The following is a 27,881-nucleotide window of genomic DNA, read 5'->3' on the forward strand; positions in this document are numbered from 1 at the left end:
AAAAATTGAAAAAAAAAGAATGTGAAAAATGAGTGCTATGGCAGAGAAGCTACACATCGCATGCGTATCTAACCTAGTCTAGAAAATTGACAAAGTTTTTACAAAAACAAAAAAAGTTACCTTTACGACTCAGCCGTTCTCAACCTGTGGGTCGGGACCCCTTTGGGGGTTGAACGACCCTTTCACAGGGGTCGCCTAAGACCATCAAAAAACACTTATTTCCGATGGTCTTAGGAACCAAGACACTGCTCCTCTATCTGTCTCCAGACGGGTCTGCCCACATGCAGATACGCCCACATACAACACGAGGACCTGCATTAAAGGGTCACGGCACTAGGCAGGATGAGAACCACTGCAAGTTTAGTGGATCTCTGAAAGATGAGGAGAGTTAACCAGATGAAGAAGAAGAAGGAAAAAAACCAGGGCCTCATCATCAAAGATTCTGATCTGATTGGTGCTTAATTGGTGCCCAGGCAGGTGCTTAATTTTTAAAAAAGTTCTCAAGGTGATTCTTTTTTTTTTTTTTTTTTAAATAAATCAGTCCTGTGTCTTTATTAAAGAGAGTTAGAAAGAATCTACACCTGACAACCAAGGGATGAGGTACTGGCCAGAAAGGTAGGGAGGGTTCAAGTCCTGGGGATTCAAGGTCAGGCTGATGGCCTGGGAGGGGCCAAGGAGACCAGGTCCTAGCAGCAGCTGAGGAGGTGCCTGCGGGTGAGCTTTCAGGCACTGGGTGATCAGCTGGTTCTGCAGGAGGTACAGGGTAGGTTGGGTTGGCCTGGGATCTCCCTGAAGCCACACTGCCTTGTCTACCTAGATCACCCACTGGTCCTGATCCTGTTCGTTGCCTTCCATGTCCACCTCATTGACCTCTCCATCATCAGGTGACTCATTGTAGTCATTCATCTCGTCCATGTCCTGCATGTCCTCATCATCCTCTGAGTCCTCTTCACTATGCTCGTCACCATCTTCATCCTCCTCTTCCTCCTCTCCATCCTGCTCTGAGGCTGGCTTGCCAATAGGTACCAGGTTGTTGTCTTTCTCTGCAATGCTGTGGAGCCAGGCCTGATGCCGCTGTTCTTGCTGCTGCAGCTCTGTCTCTTCCACACAAGGTCGATCCAGATGAAACCACAGAGTCTCAGTCACACGGGGGAAGAGGGAGGAAGGGAAACAAGGTGGACATGGTTCCTAGACGCGCAGGGAGGCAGCAGCTGGCAGCAACCCCTCCAAGGTGATTCTGATGCAGAGCCAGGGATGAGGCAAGAAGAATGCCGGGGTCAGGACACCTGGGCTTGCATCCTATCTCATCACTGATTGTGCCACTGCTCCGAAGCTACGCCGCGTGCCTTCTCTGAGCCTCGGTTTTCGTCGTCTGTCTAATGGGGATGAGTTCAGCCACCAGTAACAGGGTGGTATGAATGTGAGGTGGTGGATGAGAAAGTGCTTGGATACAGGACTGTATAAAATGGGAAGGATTATTATGGGGTGATTGCTGGGGTCAGCCTCTGTTCCCCATGGTTGCCACAAGCTTGCTTGGGTCATTTCTGAAACATCTTTGTAGAAGGACCCTGATGATGCCACAATCGCCCTGCCCAGTTCCATGTCACTTGCCCACAGTCTCCTTGGATGATCTCTAAACCCTCTGAAGAGGGATTTGGGGGTAGGGGTGAGCTGCACTACCACTGCGGCTCTAGCTACAGGCCCCACGCTGATGTATAAATGGCCCAGAAACCTTTGCTGAGGGAAAGCTTAATTTCATCCATGTAGGACGATGGTTGGCCGGACCGGAATCTTGGAGATGTCAAACTACTGCTCACCTTCTGGTACGAACTTCGTTCAAGTTTAAAAACCTGGCAGTTGAGAGACCCGGGTTATACTGCCGCTATGTGGCAGCACAGAAAATTGCAGCTGAGTTTACAGGGCCTCCAAGTCTCTTTCGCTTAAGAAGTGGTCCCAAGAGTCCAAAACGAGTCAATTGGGAATGCTGCTTCCACTTGGGGAGTCACAGGACTTATCCCAGAGCTAGAACCTTAGGAAGAGACCTGAAAATATGCATAAAAATATGCTTCCTGGGTTATTCTAATCTGCAGAATCACCTGATTTCTCGGTGACCTAACTTGTAGGATTCAGGGTAAAATGAAAATACGGAGCCCCTTGTTCAGGAATTATTAAGAATTTCAGGACAGCAACAGCAGAACCTTAAGCCGAGCCCAGGGCCCGTGTGAATGCAGAGGTTACATGCTCACAAAGCAGGCCCTGTGCTTGAACCCTCTGAATTTGGAGAAGCCCCCTGTCCTGACCACATCTGTCAAATGTGTCTTGAATACTAGCTACATATGATGTGGTAGTTGAGAGCATGGATTTGGAGAGGAGGCAGTCTTTGGAAAGACTTTGGATGCTACTACCCGTGGCCTGTGTGACTTTGGACACCTTTCTGACCTCTGAACCTCATTCATTTCCTCTTTAACTATTAGGATTATTTCTATCTGAAAGGATTGCTTTGAGAATCTAAAATAATGTCTGCCACATGGTAAGTGTCGCTTAAACCTAGTTAGTCGTGTGTTCCAGACTTGGGGTTTTAACATATGATGTTAAAAAAGATGTTGGTCCTATCCTGAAGAGCTGATGTTCTAGAGGAGAGAAAAGCCACGTAACTCCATGATGACCACAGGTGTGGTGGAAGTGTGCCCAGGTGCAATTAGGAAGAAGAGCCATGCCTCAGAGGGGGTGCAAAGACAAAGTTGTAAGGAGGAAGTGGGATTCAGGAAAAGGAGTGCTGTGTGTGTGTGTGTATGGGGTGGGGTTTGCACAGGGAGAATAGCATGAGCTACTCAATGAACACGGTCACCTACCCATGGTAAAGGGAGCGTGCAGGTAGAGAAGTAGCTGGAGAGGAAGCCAGAGGAAAGCTCATCAGAAAGGACCTTGGGTGTCTTGCTGAAGGATTCAAATTTTGGACGGAAAGCTCTCAAGAACCAAGGAAGAAGTTTAGGCCCGGCCAGTGTGGCTCAGTGGACTGAGCGCCGTCCCATGACTGAGAGGTTCCAGTTCGAGTCCCAGTTCAGGTCCTGGTTCAATTCCCGGTCAGGGCACATGCCCAGGTTGCAGGCTTGATCCCCAGTAGGGGGCATACAGGAGGCAGCGGATTGATGTTTCTCACATTAATGTTTCTATCTTTCTTTTCAAAAAATGAATAAAAACTTTTTTTTTTTTTAAAGGAAAGAATTTAGGCAGAGGATAGGCATGACTGGGTCTTTGTTTAGAAAGTGGACTCCAGCCCGGCTGGTGCGGCTCAGTGGTTGAGCATTGACCCATGCACCAAAGAGTCACCAGTTCGATTCCCGGTCAGGGCACATGCCCAGGCTGTGGGCCTGATCCCCAGTGCAGGGCATGCAGGAGGCGGCCAATCGACGTTCTCTCACATCGATGTTTCTGTTTCTCTTTCCCTCTCTCTTCCTCTCTCTCTAAAATCAATAAAGAAAATATTAAAAAAAGAAAAGAAAGTGGACTCCAATTGAGAAGTCTAGTATGAAGGACAAGACACAGAATGGGAATGCGTGAAAGTCCTGGCAGGAATAGATGGCAGTGATCCATCCAGGTGGGAAGTGAGTGTGATCCGGGTGGGAAGTGAGTGTGATTGGGTGGGAAGTGAGTGTGGTCTGGGTGGGAAGTGAGTGTGAGTGTGATCGGGTAGGAAGTGAGTGTGATCGGGTAGCAAGTGAGTGTGATCCGGGTGGGAAGTGAGTGTGATCGGGTGGGAAGTGAGCGTGACCCGGGTGGGAAGTGAGTGTGATCGGGTGGGAAGTGAGTGTGATCGGGTGGGAAGTGAGTGTGGTCTGGGTGGGAAGTGAGTGTGATCAGGTGGGAAGTGAGTGTGGTCCGGGTGGGAAGTGAGTGTGATCGGGTGGGAAGTGAGTGTGATCGGGTGGGAAGTGAGTGTGATCCGGGTGGGAAGTGAGTGTGATCGGGTGGGAAGTGAGTGTGGTCTGGGTGGGAAGTGAGTGTGGGCGGGTGGGAAGTGAGTGTGATTGGGTGGGAAGTGAGTGTGGTCTGTGTGGGAAGTGAGTGTGATCGGGTGGGACGTGAGTGTGATCGGGTGGGAAGTGAGTGTGGTCTGTGTGGGAAGTGAGTGTGATCGGGTGGGAAGTGAGTGTGGTCTGTGTGGGAAGTGAGTGTGATCGGGTGGGACGTGAGTGTGATCGGGTGGGAAGTGAGTGTGGTCTGTGTGGGAAGTGAGTGTGATCGGGTGGGAAGTGAGTGTGGTCTGTGTGGGAAGTGAGTGTGATCGGATGGGACGTGAGTGTGATCGGGTGGGAAGTAAGTGTGGTCCGGGTGGGAAGTGAGTGTGATCGGGTGGGAAGTGAGTGTGGTCTGGGTGGGAAGTGGGTGTGATCGGGTGGGAAGTGAGTGTGGTCCGGGTGGGAAGTGAGTGTGATTGGGTGGGAAGTGAGTGTGGTCCGGGTGGGAAGTGAGTGTGACCTGAACTAGGCAGGGGAGGTGGAGAGAAGAATCACATTTGAGAGCTGTTAGTGAGGTAGCTTAATCCTGAGACTTATTGGATGTAGCAGGTAAACGAAGTCAAGGATGATGGCTGGGGGCCAGGCTTGGGTTAGTGGGTGGATGGTGGTGCCTTTCTCTGAAGTAGCAAATAGAGGAGGAAGATGAAGACAGGAGGAAGAGAAGCGAGATGAAGTGGGATGGCTTCAGGGGAAAGATGAATTCAGACTTTTTCGTGTTGAACTGGTACTAGTAAGGTGTAAGATACAGCGATAACACAGGCACAGTAGCTGAGCTTCCAGGATGAGCTCAGTTTGGATGTTGAATTCGAGTTGCCTGGGGCTTTTGGGTGGAGAAGACATCCTTGACTCCCCTCATCCTCATCCCAGCCTCCAGTTCGTGAACATGTTCCATCGGTTCTATCTCGTATTCACCCCCTCTCTCCCTCTCCTCTGTCCCCTACAGAGCAAGAGAGGGCCTGGTTGATGGAGGAGGTGCGGGAGCAGCAGGTGGGGTGGGGAGCAAAGGAACGGGCAGTCCCTGGAAACGGGGTGGGGGTGGGGGGCTGACTGGGGAGAGGGAAGAACATGACGGTGGGATGTGCTAACCTGCAGGATTTGGGAGCGGAAGGTGAGGGCCGTCTCATAGGCGGGTCTCGTTTTTCTCTGATGAGGAGAGGGCAGGGTGGGGAGAAGCAAGTCAGTGCGCTGTAGACCTGAGGGAGCATGGGAGGGAGACAGCCCAGGTGAGTCCCTAGGAGGGGCCCCAGGTGAGATGCCCCCGGGGTTCGGGGTTCTGTGGTGGTGTCGGCTCACATGGTGGTGGGGCTTTCTCCACCAGGGCTCAGCGGGCTGTGCATGAGAGACAGGACGGGCAGGTGGGGTTCATCCAGGGCAGGTGGGGTTCATCCAGTGTCAGCGGGGACCAGGGCTCTGGTCTCCTCAGAGAAGGAAGCAGAGCCCAAGAGGATCAGACTGAACGGGGAGACCAGAGGCTCCACTGTCCCTAAAGTGCAACACCAATGCTGCTGCCCCCACCCACGCCCCAGCCCCCGCACTGCGTAGTAATACGACTGGAATGGGGGAGTGGCTTTCTCAGGTCTCCCGTGGAGCCCTTTAGGCAGGAGGAGTATGGTTCCAGGGCTGGGATAGGCGACCTGGTAGAGCCGAATGTAATGAACAGTGATTCTGGAGTGTTCGGTCATGGACGGACCGGAGACTGCAGCCCCCCTTCCTGGATCACCGGCACCCCAGGCGAACCGAAGGTGCTGTTTGGGTCGTCCAGGGTGGGGGCGGGACAAGGGGGGAGCCGCTGGGAGCCGGAATCCCGGGAGCCCTAGATGAGGGGGGCAGGGGAGGCGGGAGGCCCCGGGCCGTGAAGGAGCATGGCAGCAGCTGAGCCAAGTTCTGCAGGAGGAGCAGCACCAAAGGGCAGTTCTGCCCACTTCCCCACAGGCGGAACGTGGGCGACAGCGGTGGGGCGCTGCTGGCGGAGAGGCCAGGAGACAGGCTGGGGCACATGGTGCCATGGGGGGCCACCCCGTCCAGCAGGGCCTTGCTGCACGTCACTCTTCCTGTCCACACAGGTGCCAACGCCCCTGCAAAGGAAAGTGGGCAAGAAAACTGCCCCTCTGCCCTCCCAGCCCAGCTGTCACCGCCACCGGCTCTGCCTTCACTGCCGGGCCTGGGCTGAACACTGCACGTCTGCACAGCTGTGCAGGGGTGGAGAGGTCTCAGCGCAGTTCCAGGGACACAGCGACCCTTCCGAAGGAGTGCCCAGTGACGGCAAACCCCCAGCCAGGCAGGGGCACTCCCCATTAGTCCACCTGACAGGGGACTCGCAAGGGGCAGGGCACAGGGTTTGGGCTGGGCAGAGTGCAGATGCCACCAACTGTGTCTCCCCGCTGTGCCCACGGACCAGAGGGTGTGGTGAGGGACAGCCGTGAAGCAGAGGGCTGTGTGGGCTCCGCAAAGGAAGAGGGGACATGGGGTGGGGAGAGCCCGAGAGAAGGGTGCAGGAGGCACAGCAGCAGGTGGCCGGGCCAGAAAGGACCAAGTAGGAGCCCCTGAAAGGTTGAACTCAGCCATACCTCCCCTCTCCCCTGGGTAGGAGCAGCAGGGCTGGGTGGGGACGGCAGACAGGATTCGCCTTGGCCACGGTTCCCAGGAGTAAGTGACTGAGGAACATCCTAGAAATGCCTTCCTTCAAATCCTCTCCAAAGAGAAGAGACTCATCATTTGCTTGAAGATAGATTAAGGCCACTTTATTTAATAGCAGGGGCTGAGATTAAACGATAAGAATATAATAGTAATAACAGTAGCCAAACATGCATTGACGACTCGCTGTTCTAAGCGCGTGGAGTACATGAACTCATGGAAACCGATTTGAAAGGATGGAGAGGGGGCACCCGAGTTCCGGGTGGGAGGGCAGGTCGGGGGTCCCCGGGTCCTGCCTCCGCCTGGTCCTTTGTCCTTCCCTCTGGAGCGTGGCCTGGAGGAAGCTGACGCAGGCTAACTGAATGCATAACTTTATTAAATAAATGCTTTGTCATGACAAACGACAAAGATCAAGGAGTAACATAAATTATAAGTTGAATAAATAGCATACAGCAATCTTCGCCTTTTTAATAAAACGTGAGATCCTCTGGTTTTTTTGTTTTGTTTCATCTTTATTTCCTTAGGTACAAAATGCTAAACAGGAGGCGAGCTCTTCCGCATTCAGGTGATTTTTTCCCCCACGTTTTTTTTTTTCACCACAAACTGGGTTTGTTTGCTGGTTTGTTTATCCATCCTTTTCACCAGTAAAGAGTATGAGCATTTGTTTTCTTTTAAAAAACAACAACAAACAAACAGTTGAAAACAAAAAAAAGAGAAGAAAACAGAGCTATGGTACGTATGTATGTAAAACTATCGAGAACTACAGTAATATGTGCTGTGGTTATTGCTGTCTTAAAAAAAAACCAAAAACACAAACCGGTAGGCAACTCGGAATCTGAAGGATCCTGTCTGAAAACTGTCTATCCGTGTGGGCTACTGTGTGACGGCGTGGTGGACGGTGGGACTCAGGCTGGTGTCCAGGGCCGGGGAGGTGGGGTGACCGGCGGGCGGCTGGTCCTCCCCCCTCCCTTCCCCACCCAGAAGGGGTTAGAGAGGAGGCCAGAGTCTGTGGAGATGGCTAAACTATATCCTCCATTAGAAAACCAAGAAAGTATGTTTCAAAAAACACAAAAAAACCTAAGCAGAATAAAAAAAAAAGTGGAGAAAAGTGCAAAACATGTCTTGCACTTTAGTGGTTTCAAAAATAAAGACAGTACAGCGCCCAGGTTGCTGGCAGGTGAAACCTCGTTCCTTGTCCCACCACCTCTTCACATGGAGCCTCCGGTTCTCCTGGAGCCAGAACCGTCCTCCTGAGACCAGAGGCCGTGGCTTCCCCTGGGCCACTCCTCTCTGAAGTCCCTTCTGAGCTGGAGCCCTCTGGGGGGACAGGGAGCAGAGGGACAGGGAGAACGCTGCCCCCTCTGGAGAGGGCTTGGCAGTTGCCATGGCAGCCCAGTGGCCGCCAGAGAGTCAGGTGGTGGGAGGAGGGAGGTCGAGGCCCACCCCTCCCAGACCTCAGGGGAGGCTGGCCCTGCAGGGTTACAGTGGAGACCACCAAAGTGGCGATGGGAACTTGGGTGATAGGAGAGGAAGTGGGGCCCCACAGGGCCTCCTGGGCCTCCCTTCCTCCCCCGAGTGAGGGTTGAATGTCTCCAGGCCTGTGCCGGCCTGGCTGTCTGAGAAGCTTTCAAGTCTCTCCCTCCCCAGATGCCCTGCCTTGCTAGGGTGGGTGGGCGGCTCTGGGGGAAGGAGGATCAGTCCTGGCTGGGCCTCCCTCCATCCAGGGGCAGCGGTGGGGACAACGGGCTGTTCTACTGCTGGAATGAGGCATGAGTCAAAGGGAGACGGGAAGAGACCCCCTGTTGGGAAAGGTGAGCACTGAAACTGAGGCCATAGAGGAGCTGGAGACGGAGGCCTCCAGGGGGCAGTCAGTGGCCAGCAGGCTGCCTGGAGTCCAGAGGAAGCCGGCCCAGGGCCTCCCGGCTGGCGGGCCTCCGCACTGCCTCCCTCCCACCCTGCTCAGGGGCTGGGCTCCTTGCCCCAGTGCCTCTCTCCCGTGGGCTCCCACTCAGGTCTTAGGCCAGACCTCCCCTAGGAGAGGTTTAGTTCCCTCTGTCACGAAGCTCCAGTGTTCTCTAGGGACTGACCCGCTGACCAAAATCGCCCCTGCAAGCACTGGGACTCAGGTGTGGGTTAGTCACCATGCACTCGGGAAACACGAAGAGACTGGTGGAGCCGACCAGGCCGTCATCCCCATCTCGTGGCTGACAGCAGAGAGCCGGTGTCAGGAGCGAGGCCCATTCAAAGTCCAGTAAACAGTGGGGGCAGGGAGAGCCCCTTTCAGGAACCAGGTCCGAGCCTGGGGAAGGGTGGGGGTCGGGAATGCAGTTCCTGGCTCAGTCTTGTCTTAGGGGGAATGGCACCCCAGTATCCACGTGGCAGGTCCCAGTTAGATGACTGCTCAAGATGCAAAGGAAGGGTGGCGGGGAGAGGAGGGAAGTGGGGACGTTCGCGATACTGGCCTACAGCGTGGACGTGTGAGTCGGGGTCTTGGGGACAGCTGCACAGAGAGATGGGGTGTTGACACAGCAGGTCAAGCAAGTCCTTGCGGCTGCCGTTCCTGTCAGGCCCTTCGTCCTATGCAGATTGACCACCTCTCCCATCCCCATCCAACTGCCCTGTTTGGGGGAGCAGGAGACACCCCCAAGTTCCACAGCTGCAAGTTTCTGCTGGCTGGAGTAGATTTGCTGCGTTGCTGCCCCTCTTCATTGCCCCAAGTTCAGTGCTAGAGTGTCTCCATGGCACCATGCCAACAGGAAGGGTAGAGAGCTGTGCTCACAGTGAGAAAGGGTCTCCTCGCCAGTGTCCAAGCCCCCTTTTCTGGCGGGCTACCTCCAGCTTCAGAGGTCAGCCCGATCACCCACTTGCTGAGGAAGTCAGTGGAGAAAGGGTTTCCTTGGTTCAGAACGCGGCTGCCCAATGACAGCACCCCCAAGCATCCATTTCCTGGCTGTCCTGGGCCTTTCTCCATCCACCCAGGGAGGAAGCCTGAACCGGCCAGAGGGGACTAAGACCTTAGCAGGCTCTCTGGCCTCAGTCCTCACGGCAGGGTGAGGACAGGCATCTGAGCACAAGCCTTGTCCCTTCAGAACATGGCGAGTCTGCTGCTCGGTGCTCTGGTCTGGCTGCCCAGCCTCGACCTGGCCTTGCTACGCCACCTTCCCTGGCTCTCACTTCTCCTTTCCAGTCTGTTCCCCATTTTCCTCTCTTCTTCCTCTTGAATCCCAGAGGGCTGATCAGGTGGGGAGCCAGGGAAGTGTCTCTGCCTGGGTCCCCCTTCCTGTTGCCTTGCTTCAAAGCTAGAATGGGGCCACCAGCCCCTGTTCCCCCAGCTTCCTGTCCCTCATGCCACCTCTCTGGCCCGAACAGTCATTTTTCCTGCTTCCCTGTGCTGAAGCCGGTTCACCTCCCTGTCCCGTCTGCCGTCTCTCGTTTCTGTCTCTCCTGCTCCGCCAGCGTGAAGAGCGAGGAGGCTTTCAAAACGCAGGCCCTGCCCAGGTGAGCTGGGAAGGCTGGGTGGGCCAGTGGGTCCACCTGGGACCTGCTGGGCTCGCTCAGTGTGGGTCTGGAGATGGTTACTTCTGGAGGGTCTGAAGGGATGTGCCAGGGAGCATGGTGGGTACACACGGGGTGCTCTCGTCCACCTGGCTGGGTGGCACGTGTGAACACGTGTGCATGTGGGAAGTCATGAAAATGTCCAGCACTGTGTCCCACAACGGGCTGGGTTTCCTGCTCACGGAGGCAGGCAGGCCTGGTGCTATGGGTCGGGTTAGAAGCCTGTGAGTTAGTCTTGGTTTTCCCAGAATGAGGAAGCTCCTCAATGCCCCCGTAGGAACTACTTTGAAAAGTTAATGCAAATCTTTGAAAAAAAGGAAGGAGGAAAGAAAAAAAGAAAAGAAAGAAAATAGATGTATATGCCTATATATGACTACAGGGAGCCTTGTAGATAAATACAAGCCCACATTTTTTTCAGCCTGCCCTCCCCCACAGAGGCCGCGCTGCCTGCAAATCGAATGCGTTGAGGGGCTGAAGCCACAGGCCTCAGCGTGGTTCTAGTCACCCCGGAGGAGCAAGTCTCTCCAGTGTTGGGTGCGTATCGATTTCTAATCGTTTGCACAGGGAAATAAGCATACATACTTAATCCTTATGTGTCTGCTTAGGAAAATCTATCTAATACCACTTGGTTATTAATTTGTTTTGAGGGGAATGGAATGCATTTTAGTTTTCCTAAATTTTGGGGGGAGAGAGCACTCTACTGGGGTGAGCAGAGGAAGGAGGGTTCGAGCCGCCCACACTGCTGGCCAGAGGAGACACCCAGGAGAGGCCTGACACCTAGGCTTTTCCTTTCTCCCCCTGACCAATCCGAACGGGGGAAGCTCCGAGTGTGTCACCAAACACCACATGTTGGGCCGAAACCCTCGTGCCCAGTGTCTCCCCAGCTCGGACCAGGGCTGCACATGGGAGGCGGGCCCGCCCTGATGCCTGGGACCTTCCCTTCCGCCCACACTCTCCTTCCTCTTCCTAATTCTGTTCCTCGTTTCCTCTCTGGGACACACACGTCCCCTTCCCTCTCTGCCTCTCTTCTTCCTCTCTTTCCTTCCCTGTTCGTTCAACTTGCCTCAAAAAGAAAACCATTTAAAAGGGGGGTCTCCTTAACTTTTTTCATCTCCGTTGTTGCCGTTTTCGAAGTTGAGACCTTGCTAGAGATTCCGAGGTCCTCAGTTTCCTCAATTAGATAGATATATGTATTTTTTTTCCCTTAAATGAGATGAAATGAGTGGCGTCCTGGGGTGGAGGGAGGCACTGGCTGGAGTTGGGGCTGGGGGTGGGATCGGGTGAGGGGAGGACGGGGAGGGGACGCATCACTCAACATTGCTGCTGTCGAAGGCGTGGCACTGAAAATCCCCCTCCACGTGCTCCATGCTCGGCAGCTTCATCCCGTACTTGTCCACGCACCAGCAGATGCCACGCTTGCGGCCACGGGAAGGCTTGCACTGGGGGTGTGGACAGAGACAGGTATGAGGGTGGCCGTGCCTCGAGGAGGCTCCACCCTTGCCTGGCCCTCCATCTTCCCACCCTGAGACCTTTGGGGTTCTGGTGTCCCCACTGCGCGGGAGGGCCTGGGGAAATCGTCATTCGGGCAGTCTGACTTTTGCTACCTCTTCTAACCTCTGTTTTACGTCAACCACTTAGCATCTTCCAACGTGGTATTCTCCAGAGAGCTATATGATCTGATAATAATAACAATCATCATCATAGGAGGCATCCCTGCTGCAGCTTTATATCAGGTACCAGCACTGCTATTTAATACTTACTATGTAGTAGGTACCGTTCTGAGTGCTTTACAGAGATTAACCTACTGTTCCTCATAATCGTGTGAAAATAGTAAGAGCAGGTATTCTCCATTTTACACAGAGCTGGAGCAAGAGGACACAGCTGGTGAGGGGGAGGGCCAAGGACTGACCTGAGGCTGCCCGGCTCCCGAGCCCTAACTTAGGGGAGGCGACGCTTATGGAGCATCAGGGTCACATGGGAGGGAACTTGTCAGAAAAGCAAAATTCTTGGAGTCCACCAGACCCACGGATCAGACGCTCGGGGGCAGGGTGGGGAGTGTCTGCACAAGCCCGCCGGGTGACTCTGCTGCGGGGGAGGCTCAGAACCAGTGCCACAGGGAAGGCAGATCCAGCTTTAGAGGCTCAGCACCACCGGGTGGCGATTTCAGGTGGCACATGGTGACAATGCACTTTAAAGTCATATATATGCACGTATGTGTGTGTGTGTCAGAAAATAACACACACAACATGTGATGTGCCACAGCGATATTTCCCTTCACGGTCCGTGTGGCCCTGGCCGGGGGCTGTTGGTGAGAGTGGGGTCCCGATACGCCAAGGTTCTGGGTGAACAAGTGGAAAAACAAACCGTGTCTCTCTCTCCCTTCGCCTAGTGAAACCCATGTAAATAAGGTGAACTATTAGCACGTAAGTAGACTGTAGCATAGGAGGGAATGAGAAAAAGCATGTTTGTGGTGTGCACATTTGAGGTTTGAAAAACACTCTTGTTAGTGACAGAGGTTTCAGGCATTCAGAGGTAGAGGTTTCCTGGCAAGTGCCCTTCCGGGAGCCCTTCGAAGCTGGGGTCACGGGACGGGGCATACCTGCTTTCTCTTGTAGAATCCTTTGCGGTCACAGTTGGGAAGGTACACGGCACGGGGCACCATTCGAGGGCTGGCTTTGAGCTCCTGCAGGGACGCCTCCATGTGTCTGCGGCAAGGGCCCTGTGTGCGACAAGGGGGTAAGAGCACGCAGGACCCAGTGGAAACCCCCCACATGGGCAGAGTGCATGGCCCCTGAAGGGTCTGCGGGGGACGCCACCGCCGTTAGCTCCCATCAGTTGCTTCCCTCCCTGTCACCTGTTACGCACCCTGGGTGTGTAAAGTGTGCACACGCGGTCCCATATGTCACCCACCCTCAACCTTCCCGCTGTGAGTAGTCACGTCCAGAGGTGGTCCTCTGTGCATGCTCTAGACAATGTTCAGCGCCTGCGCAGGGGAGGACACAGCGCCAGGGCATTCACACACCCGGCGTTCGCTCGTGTGCTCTGTGTGGCTGGCTGGCACTATCCACGAGCACCGCCTCTGCTCCTGCTCAGGCAGACAAATTCGGGTCCTGACACATGTAAGCTCTAAAAACTCTCCACTGCGAGGCCCTTCACTAGGTCTAGCGCAGCACCTCCTGCGCCACAAATGCTCATCTAGATGCAAGTCAGGGCAGGGGCTGCCGGGGTGAACGCAGAGGGATCGCGAGGGAGCCTCGAGACTCACCTGCTCAGATTCCTGTCTCATCTCAGGCGCAGCGATGACCCGGGGGTGAGCAGTGTTCTCAGCTCCCCCCACAAACTTGGACTGGGTCAGCTTCTTCCTACGGTCCTTCTTCACAGCCTCGGCCTTCAGCTCGGAGATGCGAGAGTGCTTGGGCCGGAACATCTTGGGGGAGTAGGTCTCCTCGGCCATCTCAGAGGTGGTCGGGTCCTCCTGCTCCTGGGAGTCTCTCTCTGCAGGGAGAAGGAGGTGCAGGGTCAGCCTCGGGGGCTGAGACAGCGGGCAGAGCCCCAGGCTCTGAAGGTGGGGTGAAGAGACGAGGTCCCCGTCCTCCTGGAGCTTATATAGACCCAGAGTGTCAGAGTCAATGCTCACGTAAGTTGTGGGAAGTTGCTGGCATGACCGGAGCCCCACAGCGTGAATCTAGGAAGACTTCACGGAGTTGGGGGAGTGTTGAAAAAGTCAAGCTGCTAAGCGAGGGAGGGCTGACAGGAGGGAGAGGACTTCTGGGGCAGGGATGAGGAAAGGGGCAAGTGGCCTCTGGGAAGGCTCAGGCTTGTGGGGCTGGCTAAGAAGATGGCGTGGTGGCTGGGTGAGGCTTTGATGCAAGAACACAACCTGGAGATCTTGGCTGTCACAGGGAAACGGGGGACAGCAGGGCGTGGGCAGGAAAGGCCAAGTGTAACCTCCTGTGAGGTCTTTGAGCCTTCAGAACTGCTGGACTGCAGAAACATTTGGATTTGGGGAACCGGGGACAGGAGGGGACAGGAGGGTCCTGCGGGTCTGGACTAGCAGGGTTATGGGACCATCATGAAGAACGGGAGGAGGGGACCTGGGAAGTCCGAGGTATGGGCCTGGAGGGGAACAGTGCCGGTGGGTGGGGAGACGAGGGACCTGGAGGCCTTGCTCCCTGCTCTGGCTCTGCGCTCTGGGCCCTGGATGGGCTGGAACGTAACACAGCTCCAGGCCAAGCGAGGCTGACAGCTGGCGGGCACTGGCACAGTTATATATAGGGGTGACTTGGTGACAGTCTATACTTAGCTGACTTATGACCTTTAAAGAAGTAGGACTTTGTTCATTTATTTGTTGATCTGTTAATTCCACCTGTCCAGGCTTTTCTCGGTCCACGGATTTCCATTTTTTCTAACCGCACAGGCACCCTCCTCTGGGTCCCTGTTTCTCCTCTCGGTTCCTTGCCCACCGGCCTGTGCAGACTCAGGGAGGGAGGGCGTGGCCAGGATGCCCACGTGAGACCGGGTGCAGGGGTGCAGGGCAGTGTGGGCAAAGGCAGGGAGGCCCTCTCTTCATTGCCCTCTTTTCTTTTCAAATTTAAGAAAAAGAAAACAGGGCTTTGAGGTGACCCCAAATAACAACGGGTGCAGGAAAATCCTATGCTCCACCCACTTTGCTATCACTGGGCTACCCAGGAGCTGGAGGGCCAGGCACTGACGGGAAATAGGGGAGGAACCTAGCAGGTGGGGGGAGGGGAGATGTAGGGGGAGAGAAGCTGGGTGAGAAGACACTGTTTTGTGTCCCCAGGGCACCGGGGAAGTTACAGGTGTGTGTTAAGGAAGGTGTTTGGAGACCTGGCCAAACTTGGTCAGGATGGCAGGTGGCAGGAAGCTCCCAGGCACCTGTTTGTGTGTTGGCTTGGGATTCGTCCCATTTCTTTGAACAGGTATCCAGTCTTTCAGGCCCTGGCGGGGAAGTTCCCCACTCTGAAGAAGCCTTCAAGGTTTGCAGGGCTCTGGGTGGTTAGCTGATTTGGGTTATTTATCCATAGGAGAGGAAGGGATGTAGTCACCGGACAGGAGGGTGACAGGGAGAAAGCAGAGAGCAAAGCCGGGGGGCAGGCTCTCTCTGAACCAAACTCAGCACCAGGTTCCCCGTCCCCTGCTTTCACCCCGTCTTCCCGCCGTATCTAGACCCGGTGGTCCGACTCTGCCACAGCAAGGTGATTCATCACCATCGATGTGCCCGGGCAGGGCAGTGAGCCTTCCAGCAGTCAGCTAGTAGTGGTGCTGTAGGCAAACCTGCTTCTCTTCCTAGTGGGACGAGCTAGAATGCGGGTGACGCAGGGAGGAGCACAGCTGGCTTGGGGGACTCTGCACAATCGAAAGGCTAGGGCTCTGTGACCTAGTAACTCAGGCCCAAACTGGAGGCTCCGGTCTCGGGGAGAGGAGGTGAGGAGAGGAAAAGCGAACCATGGAGTGGACAGGTTGCTGAGCCCGGCTTACTGAGGGACACGAGGCATGTCACCAACCTCTCTGGGGAAAAAACAAGCACTCTTATCCTCAAAACACAGGGGAGAGGGCAAAGGATGGTTGCCAATGAAAGGCTGGGACATTCTGGGGCGCATGGCCATACCCCTTTCCCAGTCAAAACTATAACCAGATGAAGTGAGGGGAGGAGGGAGGGGGGCCCGGTGCTGACCATGAAGAGATGCATGTTTCTTTCAGGGGCTCCACCGACCTGGCCTGGAAGGCCAGCAAATTGTCTCCAGGGATATTTGAGAAGCCGAACTCCAGAGTCACCTCTCCAGTGGGAGGGGTCCCAGGAAGCTGCTCACCTCTACTGGTCTGGACCAGCTCCCGGGATCCTTCCAAAGGTCCTGCTGGTCCCTCTGTGTCGGAGCAGGAATAAGTGCACGCACCTATCCTAGAGGCGCTTTTTCTAGTTCTTAAAGACATCTGGGAGGGGGGTGTCACCCCTCCTCCTCTGGACCCCTATTTTGGGAGGACCCCTTTGTTCCTTTGGTCAGAGGCTGCCATCTGCCAGATGTCATTTCACCTTCTCTCGCAGGGCAGGGAGTCTTGTCCACCATGGTGGACAAGAAGTGTGTTAGCTCCCAGCCCTGAGGGTATCAACAGGTCTTCCCAAGACTTCTCACTATAGAACATTTTCTAACAAGAGCTGCGGGCCAGACTTAACCTTGAGTCTCCCTTCCTGGGAGGAATTTGGGGCTGTTACTGGTGTGATGAACTTTTGGGGCAAATTTACCTTGACCTCTCTTAGTCTTTTCTGTGAAAGTGTCCAAGTATTGGCTCAGGGCTAAGCAATGATGACACCAGAAAACAACTGTGCATTCCTCTTTAAGGAGCTCAAAACACGTTTGCAAACCTCTCTGCTTCCTTCCTTCCCCTGGCCTCGCCAGGGCGGGGCACCCCAGAGCGTGCCCTCCCCAGGTTTCCGCTGCTTTGCTGCTCCGCAGGGCAGGCTGGGTTTGATGTGCCTCCCGGTTTTTGGTGCCACTTAACCCCATGGGACCTATTACTTAGGCAGCAGGAGAGTCGAGTATCAAAGATACTCATCAGGGTCTTGTGGTCACCTGTAGGCTCCAGAGAGGCCGTGGAAAGTTGGAGCGAAGCCAGGGCCGCACCAGGGAGATTAATGGGCTGGAACAGAGACCCAGAGCTGGATGCCGGAGCCGGCGCGCTCCACACAGCTGCTTGGTGGCCGAGTCATAAATAGGCTCTCAGTTTGGGAAGGGCTTAAGTTTGAGGTCAACCAAGAAGGCGCGAGTCGACTGGCAGCTCCTGAGCTATTTCATCAAGGGAAAGTGGACTGAGGTTGTGGAAGGGATTTAAGTGAGATATAAGGGAGGACTTCCTGGTGAGGTTGCCCGACCCACACGAACAGCAACAGCAACAGCAACAGCAACAGAAGGGACAGAGGTGCAGTGGTTATGGAACCTGTTCATCAAACTGGTCAATACCCCCAAGTGGCCAGTAGATGGCGGAGGAGACTGACGACCACAGGCCCCAGGTGCTTATTGCTAGGGGCTGGAAGTAATCTTAAAAATTGGAACTTGTGTGCCTGTTTCTGTGAAAAACCACCCCAAAACCTCTCCTTCTCTTTGTGTGAAGAGTCAGGGAGATGGACACGCGAGGACTGGAAAGGACCCACGGGAGGGGAGGGTGGAGAGAGCAGGTGTGGGAACTGGAGACGCGGGGAAGGGCCCGGCTTTATCTGTGCAGAACCCCCAGCTGTTTCTTTCATCTGCAACTGACAAATGACCAGGGGAGGAAGTGACATCTCTGGATGTCATGCCGGAGGATGGAAAATGGGGAATGCTGTCTTGTTCTCCTTTAGTTCCACGATCTTGCCTGACGACCGAGGAAGCGAGAGCTGTCACTGTCCTGATATTTACCTTCGGGGTGTGATTCCGCTCTGACTCCCACCCTCCTGCTCTCTGAGGCCCAGACCCTGCCACGCTATGCTGGCCACCTCAGCTCCTCCATTCAGAAGGCGCTGCCCATCCACACTGGTGCGCTAACATTCAGTGAAGCAGGACGGGTACATGGGCCCTCCCTGTCCTCACAAGGACACCTGCTTGAGGACTACACCATTCTCATGTCCCAGCACACACAGGCCTGGCCGCTGGGACCCAGAGGCACGCGGAGGTGGGCAGGTCTACCCACAGCACAGGTGCACCAGGCACACGCCCCCCCCAGGCTCCACCACAGTCTTCCACACACCCTCTTGCTGCCGCCGTTTCCTCGCAGGGGCAGGATGCTTTGCCAGGTGCATACTCTTCAGAAACACTCTGATCCCACCTTGCTCCCGTTACAGAAATGGATGGGTCCAGCTGGGGACCGGCTGTTCCTCACAATCTGACCTCCCACCCTGGGGCTCCCGGTCCCGCCCTGGCACCATGAGCAGCCCCCTCCCGGCTGGTGGTAGTTCCCATTCTAGCTTAACCTCATAATCAAACTTCAGAGAAAGCTGGGTGGCCCAGACCTCGTGACTCTGCTTACAGAAACGGAAGAAACTGAGGCGTACTTGGAATTCACAGCGCAGGAAGAATGCAGGGCTTTGCCAGGCCACCTGGACCTGGACAGAGGAAAGTCTCTTTTTCTAGCCAGAAGACAAGATGGGTTCGCCCGGAATCTCTCTACAAGGAATGAAAAGGGAGCTGGCTTTCCACGGGCTCTCATTCTAGCTCCCTCTGTGGAATTTTAACAGTCATCTTCTTAAGGGCAGAGGTTTGCCATTTATCTTTGTCTCTCCGGCATATGGTTCTCCACAAATAATCTTTAAATGGACAGATGCATTGACCTACGCAAGAGACAAAGTGAGGTGGGTCTAGAGGCTTTTCTGTCTATAAACTGGGGTAGGTTAGAGCTCAGGGGACGCCCTGAGGGGTCGTCCCACAGGTGCCACAGTCTGTAAGCACAACACTGCCACAGACGGAGCAAGGCAGCGAAGAATGAACCTCACAGGACAGTGACAGAAGTGGGAACCCCCTGGATTTGCGGGGCGTCTCTTTGGTCTCAGATGTCACTGTCCAATACAGTAGCCGCTAGCCACATGTGGCTATTTAAATGAGCAAATATGAAATCAAATGACAAATTCAACTCCTTAGTTGCTCCGGCCACATTTCAAGTACTCAGTAGCCACATCTATTTTGGCAGAAAATTCTACTGGACAACTGGTCGGAGGGCACTAATCCATGCCTGGGTATGGCTAGGTGCTCCATGTCCCCTCCCAACCTTGCCCCGTTTCCTAGCCAACCTGCAGTCTCCTGCTCTTTGCTACAGTCTGAGGCTCCTAGGAGAATAACGGATCCACTGCTCACTGTTTAAAAAACCATAAGGCATGTCTCAGTCTCCTGAAGTCTGACTGTTTCCCAGCTGCAGATGCCAAATGACTCAATTACACTGCGTGTGCGTGCCTCTGCAGAGAGACAAAGGGGACAGGGCGGCTAGGGCGGGGCTGCAGAGCCTTCCAGGGGAGTCCAGCGACCTGCTCCTGCCCATTCCACCCCCAACCAGTGTCTGCCTGGTCCTAGTCTCTCTTCAAAGACACTGTTTTCTTTTCCTCTGTGGTCAGTCACAGACGTGCATGTTCTGGGCTCCTTTTAACCTGAGTTATGAGCTGAGAAGGAAATTAGCACTGACTTTCCAAGAGGAAAACAAACCTAAACAACCGTCATTCTCAGTTGCAAGATGGGAGGAGTGGCAAGACACAGAAGGGGGGTCCTGTTGACTTGGGGCGAGAGGCAGAGGTGGGAGCAGGTTCAGAGTCAGTGACCAGACAGTGAGGGCAACCGGCTTACCCTGCTGAGCTCCTTTCAAGCTCCCACCCCATTCCAGGCCAGGCAAACTAACATGGTTAAGCGCTGTAAACCAACAGTAAAGTTGACCAACGTGGGTATGTCACATCTCTATCCTAAGCAGAGAAATAATGACATCGTATAGCAAGGTGGATAAACATAGCCAGACTACCTGCCCTTAACCTTCAGCCACCCTTCTTGGGAGGAAGATGGGGCTGCTAACGATGGTTCAATAAACCTTGGTGCAGATTTACTGTGACCACTCTTAGTCTCTTCGCCTCGGTTTCCCCATCTGACTTCTGGGGAGTATAACAACTGCCCCTTCTACACAGGGATGTTATGAGGATTAAGTGAGTTGATATGTGCTAATTACCTCCCAGCACAGGTCTCTGTGGCCTCTCACCTCCCTCGTCCCAATCATTGATGAAGAATTTGGTTGCTTGCGCCCTGGCTGACAGGTATCTTATCTGTGCGTCACAAGATCTAAGGCTCCCTGGATGCAGAATATTCTGCCAGAAAGTGACGCCTTTATCCTTGTCTCTGGGGAGTCTGGCAGCCAACCCCAGGTGAGAGAGACTTTGCACGGGTGCTTCTGGGAGCCAGTGCCCACAGAGAGGGCTCGCCCTGCAGTGAAGCATCTTCCCTACAGATGGAGAGAGAGCAGGTGACCAGCCACCCTCCACAGTGTAGATGTGGCAGGTGTGAAGTTGGTGACACTCCCCCAGAATGAGAGGTGGGGTTCCACTCACACATTCCCCATTGTCCAGGGACCAGAGGTAAGGACAGGATCCTCCTCATTTTTATTTCCCCTGGGCCCAAACCAGGATTCAGGGCTGTGACTCTGGCACACATTTCTTGATCCCTGGGAGACAGCTGGTAAGAAATTGACACATAAGAAATGCACACTGATGCACAACCTCCTAGATGAATGTCTCCAGCCAGGTTTCTCTAGTGGAGAAGGCGGAGCATGCTCAGTAGAAATATCTATCCCCCTACACATCCCAAACCAGAAAGTAATGGGGGCGCTAGGTAGGGACCAGCCTCTGGATAAAAGAATGGGAGATGAGGAGGGGGAGGAAGCCCGGGTTTATTTCTCTGACCTGGCAACACTCCCACTTATGACTCATTACAGCCCATTCAGAACTTTACAATTAGGCAGCCACATTCCCTGCATGGGCTACATGACCAGGAGGGGGCGGCAGAGAACAGGTGGTTTGAACTCTCCCTGCTCCCTCCAAGAAGAGAGGCAATGGTATGAGTCAAACAAGGGAATCATCTTTGTCCATCAATCACAGCTCAGACACTTTTCTTCTTTGACTCTGTGGGGGCAGGAGGAGAGAGTAGAGACAGCAATTCCCTCTCAGGTGTGGGAGGAGCTAGCTGGTGGCTACTAGAACATTTCACAGATGTGGCTTGTATTATATTTCCCCTGAACAGCGCTGTTCTACAGGGTCTGGAACAAGGGCCATCTTTGCTGGGGTGGCAGAGACATTACAGCTGCGATGGTACAGTTCAGGTTCAGAATACCTGGAGCCCACATAAAGCATCTCTACAAGCCAGTAGAGGTCACATGAGGCTGGGTTCTGAGTGTACATTCAGTCTGGGCCTTGTTTCAGGGTTTGGCAAGGGGAAGTCTGAGCAATCAAAAGTGAGAGAGCCCATTGATTTTAAAACTTCCTGTGGGCTCACCTGGCAGTCTAACAGATTGGAAAGAGGGGAGTATCCTATTTGCCTCCTTCTTGAGCATCCCTGGAGGAGCAGCTGCCATGGCCTCCAGGATGTACCAGGATGGCTCTTAGGAATTCCTCAGACCAATCCCAGTAATCTGGAGGCCTGTCTTCTCTTCCTCTGAAAGATCTAAATGTCTGAGTGTGTTCAGAAGCTGCGGGGCCCTCTTGCTTTTTCTTATCAAATCCTTGGCAGGCAGTTTTGTTTTGTTTTCAACCTCACCCGAGGCTATGTTTATTGATTTGAGAGAGAGAGAGAGAGAGAGAGAGAGAGAGAGAGAGAGAGAGAGACATCTATTCTCCCATACACACCCCAACCAGAAATTGAACCCGAAACCTTTTTGGTGTACAGTTCAGTGCTCCAATGAACTGAGCAACCCGGTTAGGGTGGTACTTGGTTTTTCTCTCTTTTCTTCTGATGAAGAAGTCTCCCAACCACTCCCTCATCCTACCCCCCCCCCCCCCGCCCCCATCTCATCCTCCTGCTTGCCTGGCTCCATGAAAAGCCTGCGCTGGTGGAGGCTGGCGGCCATGAGAAGCAGCCACTCTGTGCCAGGTTCTCCTTAGAGACCACAGACCACTGCACAGCCCAGGGGCTGCAAGGGCCTGGCTGCCAGTCCGCATCGGGAGATCTCCATCACTCAGGAAATGAGGTTTGGCACATGGACCTGAAGTCTCTTTCCTCCCTCCTAACCCCCTATCCCTCACCAAACCACTGGCCTAAGCAAGCCTTGTTTGCAAGACTGTGGAAAAAGGGACGGAACAGGGTGTGATTGAAAATAACAAGGGTGCTGCATTCTCCATGTTGGGCTACTTCGTTTCCCCTGAAATGGAGCACCCCCAAGTTCTGAGCTCTTATTTTATCTTCACAACCCTCATTATGGGATGATACCATCCGGCGATGTTGGCCCAAGGCCTTATTGCAGGTTAGCCTGGGTCCAGGCAAGAGTCCTGGTGACTAGTAAAGAAAGCCAGGAATAGCAAAAGGGAGCCCTAAAATCAATAAGGAAGAGCTGAGTTCTAGTTCTGATTCTGAGTTCTAGTCCCTGCATCTAATTTTGGGCAAGTGACTCCACACTCTGGGTCTCAGCATCCCTATCAGTAAAATGAGGGCCTTGACGTCAAGGATCACATGGGGTCCTTCCCGTTTTCGCATTCTTTGGCCAATACCCAGGCAATTCCTGGAGAGATATTAAGACTGCTAAGCCAAGTGGCTAGGCAGGAAAGACCACCTCATCCCTTATAGAGATTTCCAGTCACTCCTTTGGAGATATATATGGAACATTATAATAGAAATCATAGAAAGAAATGCAACTGGATAAAATGTGGGGGATTCTCTGGATATAGGGAAAAGTATAATAGAAGCTTAGAACTGGCTTCCTTGTTCATTTCTTATTTACTTTTGCAAGTATGGAATAAATCATTGTTTTGGAAAACCTATGCAGATGGCAATTTAGGAATGGTCTCTGGGCATTGCAACTTTTGGAACAACTGTAGTGAAAATGCAAAACAAAAACTCAAGCAAAACCCCTCTAAACTGCCTCCTGGTCTCTCACCACAACCATTCTTCTTCCAGGTCAGCTCTTCCTTGGTACCTGGATGCCGTATGGTATTCTTCCAGTTTCTGGATGCAGTGGGCCTGGAGTATGGTGATCCTTCTTTAAAGCTTTATTTTCCAAACATTAAATAACTCAAAGTTCCAAAGGCATCACTCAGGTAGAAAGTAAAATTCTTAGACAAAAATCACCTTTTCTTTCCACTAGCTTCCCCCCTCCCCCATTAAAGGGACCAAGGCTTCTGCTGGGATTCCTGCTCCCATGCCCTTTGCTGAAACCCTCCCGGTGACCTCTGGCTCCTGGTGACCTCTGGCTCCTGGGGTCAGCCCCATTCTGCCTCTACAGCTGTAAACCCACCTGCCTGTTCAAATCCAGCCCAAGCCCTGGGACTAACTCACAGCTGCTCTGATTTAAAACTCAAGCCCTTAGGGGAAGCCTTGGCCATTGGAGGATGGAGAAAGGGAGGGGGAGATGGAGGGAGGAACTAGGAAGGGGAACATTAAAATGGAAAGAAAATGTGGCAACTGTGCTAAGGCTTCCAGCCCGAGCTGACACAGCAGAAAGGGGCGGGGGTTGGGGAGGTAAGAAAAGTCAAGTTAAAAGCAACATCTCTCCTCTTCCCCACTCCGTTTTGGTTGGCGCAGAGTGCAGCCAGCCTCTCAAAGGAGTGTTTCAAAAGGAGGGGGTGCGGGTGGGAAAGGAATCTGCCTCCTTCAGTTTTCCATGATCTTGCTCAACCCAGACACAAATTTAGCCAATAAACGTAACTCTGGGACTTGACTTCAACATGGCATTTGGACCAGGTTTGGAGTGGAAGCTAGGGTTATGGAGGTCAAACCGCTAAAAGAAGCAAAGGCTGAATTCATTTTTGAGGTATTTTATTTCTTTCCCAGAAGCATTACTTTCTGTCTTTCTCTCTTATTTCTCAGTGACTATACTGAAACCTAGAATCAACTTCTCCCCGAATCCCCCAGCTGAATGTCTTTCAGGCACAGGAGAGCTCTCCCAGACCAGGGCAAAGGTGCGTGCAGCCCTCCCGCCCAAAAAGCCGCAAGACTCCTGCAAACAATGCCCAGAGCAAAGCCTGGCCCTTCCTAGAGACGACCCAGCACACCGATATTTATTGAGCTTGGCCCAGTAAATAACTAGTCTCCCGCCTCCCTCCAGTCTCACACACACACTGCCCTCTGTTTCTGTACCTGTCTTTGCCCCTCAACTGGACGAGATAAAATGCAGGGCCCCGCGCGCTCCCAGCCCCCGACTGCAGGGCGGACTCCCCCTCCCGTTGCACAGCAACGCGCGCTGCAAAACACCAGTCCTCCGCCCGCCCGCCGGCTCACCCTCCGCCCTCCGCTCTTCCTCCCAGAAGCTTTGGCTGCCTGCCACCTCGCTCTCCACAGCTCCCCATTACTAATTCAAAAATGCATCCTTTGGGGGAGATTGACAAAAGATATAGATCTATCTCTCTATATGCATATGTTTTTTGGTGTGTGTGTGTGTGTGTGTGATCTATACCTTTATATTTATATGGAAACCGCGGAAGGGAGGGGCTCACTCAAGTTAGCACTGCTGGGTTTTTTTGGGGGGGGGAGTGGTGTTGGTGTGTGCTGGGGAACAGGAATTTTGGTCAAAGGAGTTGATGCTCTCCGTTATCTCTTTGTTCATTTCCCACTCTTTAAGAAATGCCTCTGAGCCATCTCCAACTTTTTGGGGACCCACCCAACGGTTTTCAAGTTGAAAAATCTATAGCCAGGAGCGCCCACTCCCATCTCATCGGTCCTGGAGGAAGGCATCAGCCCCGGCCACAGGTAGAACGCAGCCGCCCCGCGATCTCAGTGGGTTAGGAACCTGCCTAGGCGGGGTGGAGTCGGTGAGAAGGGGCGGGGTGGGGAGGAGGCAGAGAGGCATCTGTGTATTGCCCCAGAAGTACCGGGGTACCTTGAAGGTGGGAGTTGAGGAAGAGGCTGCAGAGAAATCTAAAGGGCATCTTGCTTGGGACAAAAGCCTTTCTCTCTCTCTCTCTCTCTCTCTCTCTCTCTCTCTCTCTCTCTCTCTCTAAGTTGGATTCGCCTATTTGTTCTCCCTGCAATTTCGCGCGCGCACACACACCATGGCTACCCCATCACACCAACCATTCTGTTGGGCAAATAAAAGTGGGGCCAGAATGCCGCTGAGTGATACCTGGCATACTTTCGATGTGACAGGAGAGTTAACCAGAGCGCTCACTTCCAAGCCAGGAAGTCGATTCATTCCTCTTACCCGCCCCTCCCCTCCCTAAGCTTTTTCCAAGTCCACATCCCCCACGATGAACTCGGGCGGGACGGCCTTTAAAAAGTGGTTCTTAATAAAAGTAACTCCACAAACTGGCCTCTGGGGCCTCCGGGGTCTGCAGGTTGCTCTTCGTCTCTTTTTTGCAGGCTGCAGTACGGAGTGAGACTACCTCTTGCAAAGCTGGAGAGGCGGCCGCTTGTAACGCAAAACCTGCAGGATTTTGGAAGATCTGGTTTGAACCTAGTAAAACTCTCTCAAGCACTGACGCACTTCTTTCCTATGCGATAGTGTCTGTAGGTTTCAGTTTAAGAAAACTCATGTTGGGGTGCTCATAGTGGAAGGGGATGCAAGAGTAAGAGTTACTACGAAGAATAAATATTATTTAGCCAAGTCTTAATCCATTTTGGAGAGAATCAATAATCAGTTTGACTTCTCAGAATGCAGATTTTTGTGTATATGTCATTAAAATATTTTTAAAAAAACTTAAGATCAGGTAACTCTCCAAAAAGAAACTCAGGTCTAAAGCGGGCAGAACTGTTCTCATTAACAAGCAGCTCAGTCAACCTTTTAAACCCTAGACTTCTGGCGCTGAGAATTTGGGGGCAGGGCAACCCGGGGGCGGGGCTACTGGAAGGCGGAGGGGCGGCACAGGGGCGTGGTCCTTCCAGTCTCCGCCCCTTTTATTTTGCATTCTATGTTTCCAGGGCCCCTCTTATATTTACACCACACCCACTAGTGGTCAGGTTTGAGAGATGGGGGCGGAGGGGATTAGTACTGCCCGGGAAGTTATGAGTTCTAAATTTCACGTTCCCTCTTGCCTCCCGACCCTATATATCCATCCACCTTTCGTCCTAGGTAAAATCTAAATTTGGGAGAGGTAAAAGTAATTAGATTCAGGGACGAACATCCAGCACAGGAACACCAAACGCTTCCTTTCTACCCACCCCACTGACCTCCCCGACCCCACCTTGCGTGCCTAAAGTAATCTTTCCCTTCTTGGGAGGAAAAATGTATTTTGCATTTTAATCTGTTTTACCAGCTACCACAATCAATCATATCAAATCAAAAGTAATGGGTGTGCACGTAGGTGGGGCATCAAAGTCCTCACCCAAAAGGCATTAGCTACCAAGGATGCGTGTGTGTGTGTGTGTGGGGGGGGGTGGGGGGGGCGCGCGCGTGTATTGGGGTAGGATAGAAACGTCAGAAGGGACTGGTAGGAGGGTAGGGGCTAGGGTGGACAAAGGTGAAAAGGGCACAGAACGCCTCTCTTTCCAGGTCCCCAGTTAAATCAATATTTTAACAAAGAAATTTTTTTTTTTTTTTACTTCAGAAATAAAAACAGGTGTTGGGTAGCTAGGAAGTGGTGAAGGAGGGAGTTGATAATGAAACATGCACCCTTTCAGTCTGGAGATTGAGTACTTGGGAATTTGGACCTTGAGACCTAATAGGAGCTGAGTCAGTATTCAGACGAGGGGGGAGAGCTGGGGTGGAGTAGGGTGGGAGCATGGCTTGGAGCTGGAGCAAAGACCGCGAGAGGCTCGGATAGACAGCAGCCAAGGGTAGTTGGATCAGCCAGGGCTCCAATTCCTAGGAGCAAAGACCCTCCCCGCCCTCCTCCCGGGCCGCACGCCGGCTCTAAGCCACTTTCTGGGCAAAGCGCGCGTGGCCCGCCCGTCCCGTCCCCCTCCCGTGCGCCGTGTAACTGACTGGCACACTGAGCGCGCTCACCGATCTTGACTTGCTCGCGGTAGCTCTTTTCGTTCAGGCAAACCCCGCGGCCGTGCAGCAGGGCGTGCAGCGGTTTCTCCTCGTCCTGCCTGGGGAGGCAGCGCAGCCCCTGGGCGCAGCGCTCAGTGTAGACGCCGCACGACTGTCCCTCGGCCAGGGCGCAAGTCATGCAGCAGCCGCAGCCGGGCTCCTTGACTAGCTCGCAGCCCAGGGGGCTAGGGGGGCACATGGAGAGGGCTTTCTCGTCGCAGGGTTCGCAGTGCACGAAGGAGCCCAGACCCTGGGCCGGCCCCGCAAAGGCAGCCAACAGCAGTAGGACAGCGGTGAGCACCATCTTCAAATCTCTCCCTTTACCTTGGGGCGGGGCAGGAGAGCGAGAGAGCAGGGAGAAAGCGGCCAGGAGGGAGCCGGCAGGTGCCCTCGCCCAGACAATTGCAAAATGTGGGGAGAGTTAGAGGGCTGGGGTGCCTGCAAGCAAGTCCCAGTTACAAGGATGAAAGACTTGCAACAGGTTGGGGGCAAAAGAGCAGCGCCAGGTGCACGCCCTGGGTGTGGGGCTGGACAAACAACCCCCAAGCCGGACCTGGTCAGAACTGCAGGGGGAAAAGCCAAAAATTGTCCACCCCAAAGCAACCACCGAATAAAGAGCTCGGAGGCTGTGGAGGAGACGGGGTGGGGGGAGAAAAGTGGATTTGTCTTCAAAAATTTTGTTTAAAATCTAAAGTACACCCTGCTCCTTTCTAACCGCCAGCGGCTAGCGGCGCGCTGCTGCCGCGGAACAGGTAGAAAGCGGCAGCTGCAGGCGCAAGGGTAGGGAAACTGTTGAAATCAAGAAAAAACAAAACAATAACAACCAAAAAAACACTCAAATCCAAAACCCTAACACCTCTTTTCTCCCACTCTCCAACCACCTCTTCGAAATTCGCAGGTTCGGCGTGAAGCCCGGAGAAGGATGCAAGCGGAGGAGAGGGTAATTAGAAGGAGCAAAAAAGAGGAAAAAGCCCACACCGCTTTGCAGTTTTCCTAGCTCTTTTCCCCCGCAGAAGTTTCCAAAGAGACTACCGGCTCCGGTCG

General features: G+C 53.6%; 1 protein-coding gene and 1 pseudogene across 1 annotated transcript; both read right to left on the reverse strand.

Moving 5' to 3' along the window:
- Positions 1-813: 813 nt before the first annotated feature.
- On the reverse strand, positions 814-1,186 carry LOC118625369 (annotated as a pseudogene).
- A 10,194-nt stretch (positions 1,187-11,380) lies between these two features.
- On the reverse strand, positions 11,381-27,850 carry IGFBP5 (insulin like growth factor binding protein 5). Its single transcript, XM_036254670.1, has 4 exons — positions 26,808-27,850; positions 13,474-13,703; positions 12,808-12,927; positions 11,381-11,647 (listed from the first exon to the last, which is right to left on the reverse strand). Exons 1-4 carry the CDS (start codon positions 27,139-27,141, stop codon positions 11,516-11,518), a joined length of 816 nt encoding a protein of 271 aa, XP_036110563.1. The 5' UTR covers positions 27,142-27,850; the 3' UTR covers positions 11,381-11,515.
- Between the last annotated feature and the right edge of the window lie 31 nt (positions 27,851-27,881).

The sequence above is a fragment of the Molossus molossus genome, unplaced genomic scaffold (assembly GCF_014108415.1).
Source record: "Molossus molossus isolate mMolMol1 unplaced genomic scaffold, mMolMol1.p scaffold_m16_p_11, whole genome shotgun sequence".
Lineage (NCBI taxonomy): Eukaryota > Metazoa > Chordata > Mammalia > Chiroptera > Molossidae > Molossus > Molossus molossus.

Bases quoted from the DNA above. Each gene is read 5' to 3' on its own strand.
- IGFBP5 (XM_036254670.1), bottom strand. From the start codon at position 27,141: ATGGTGCTCACCGCTGTCCTACTGCTGTTGGCTGCCTTTGCGGGGCCG. The intron at 13,704-26,807 runs GTGAGCGCGCTC...TTCTCCCTGCAG, and splicing joins CCGCGAGCAAGTCAAGATCG to AGAGAGACTCCCAGGAGCAG. The intron at 11,648-12,807 runs GTATGCCCCGTC...CCACACCCCCAG, and splicing joins GATTCTACAAGAGAAAGCAG to TGCAAGCCTTCCCGTGGCCG.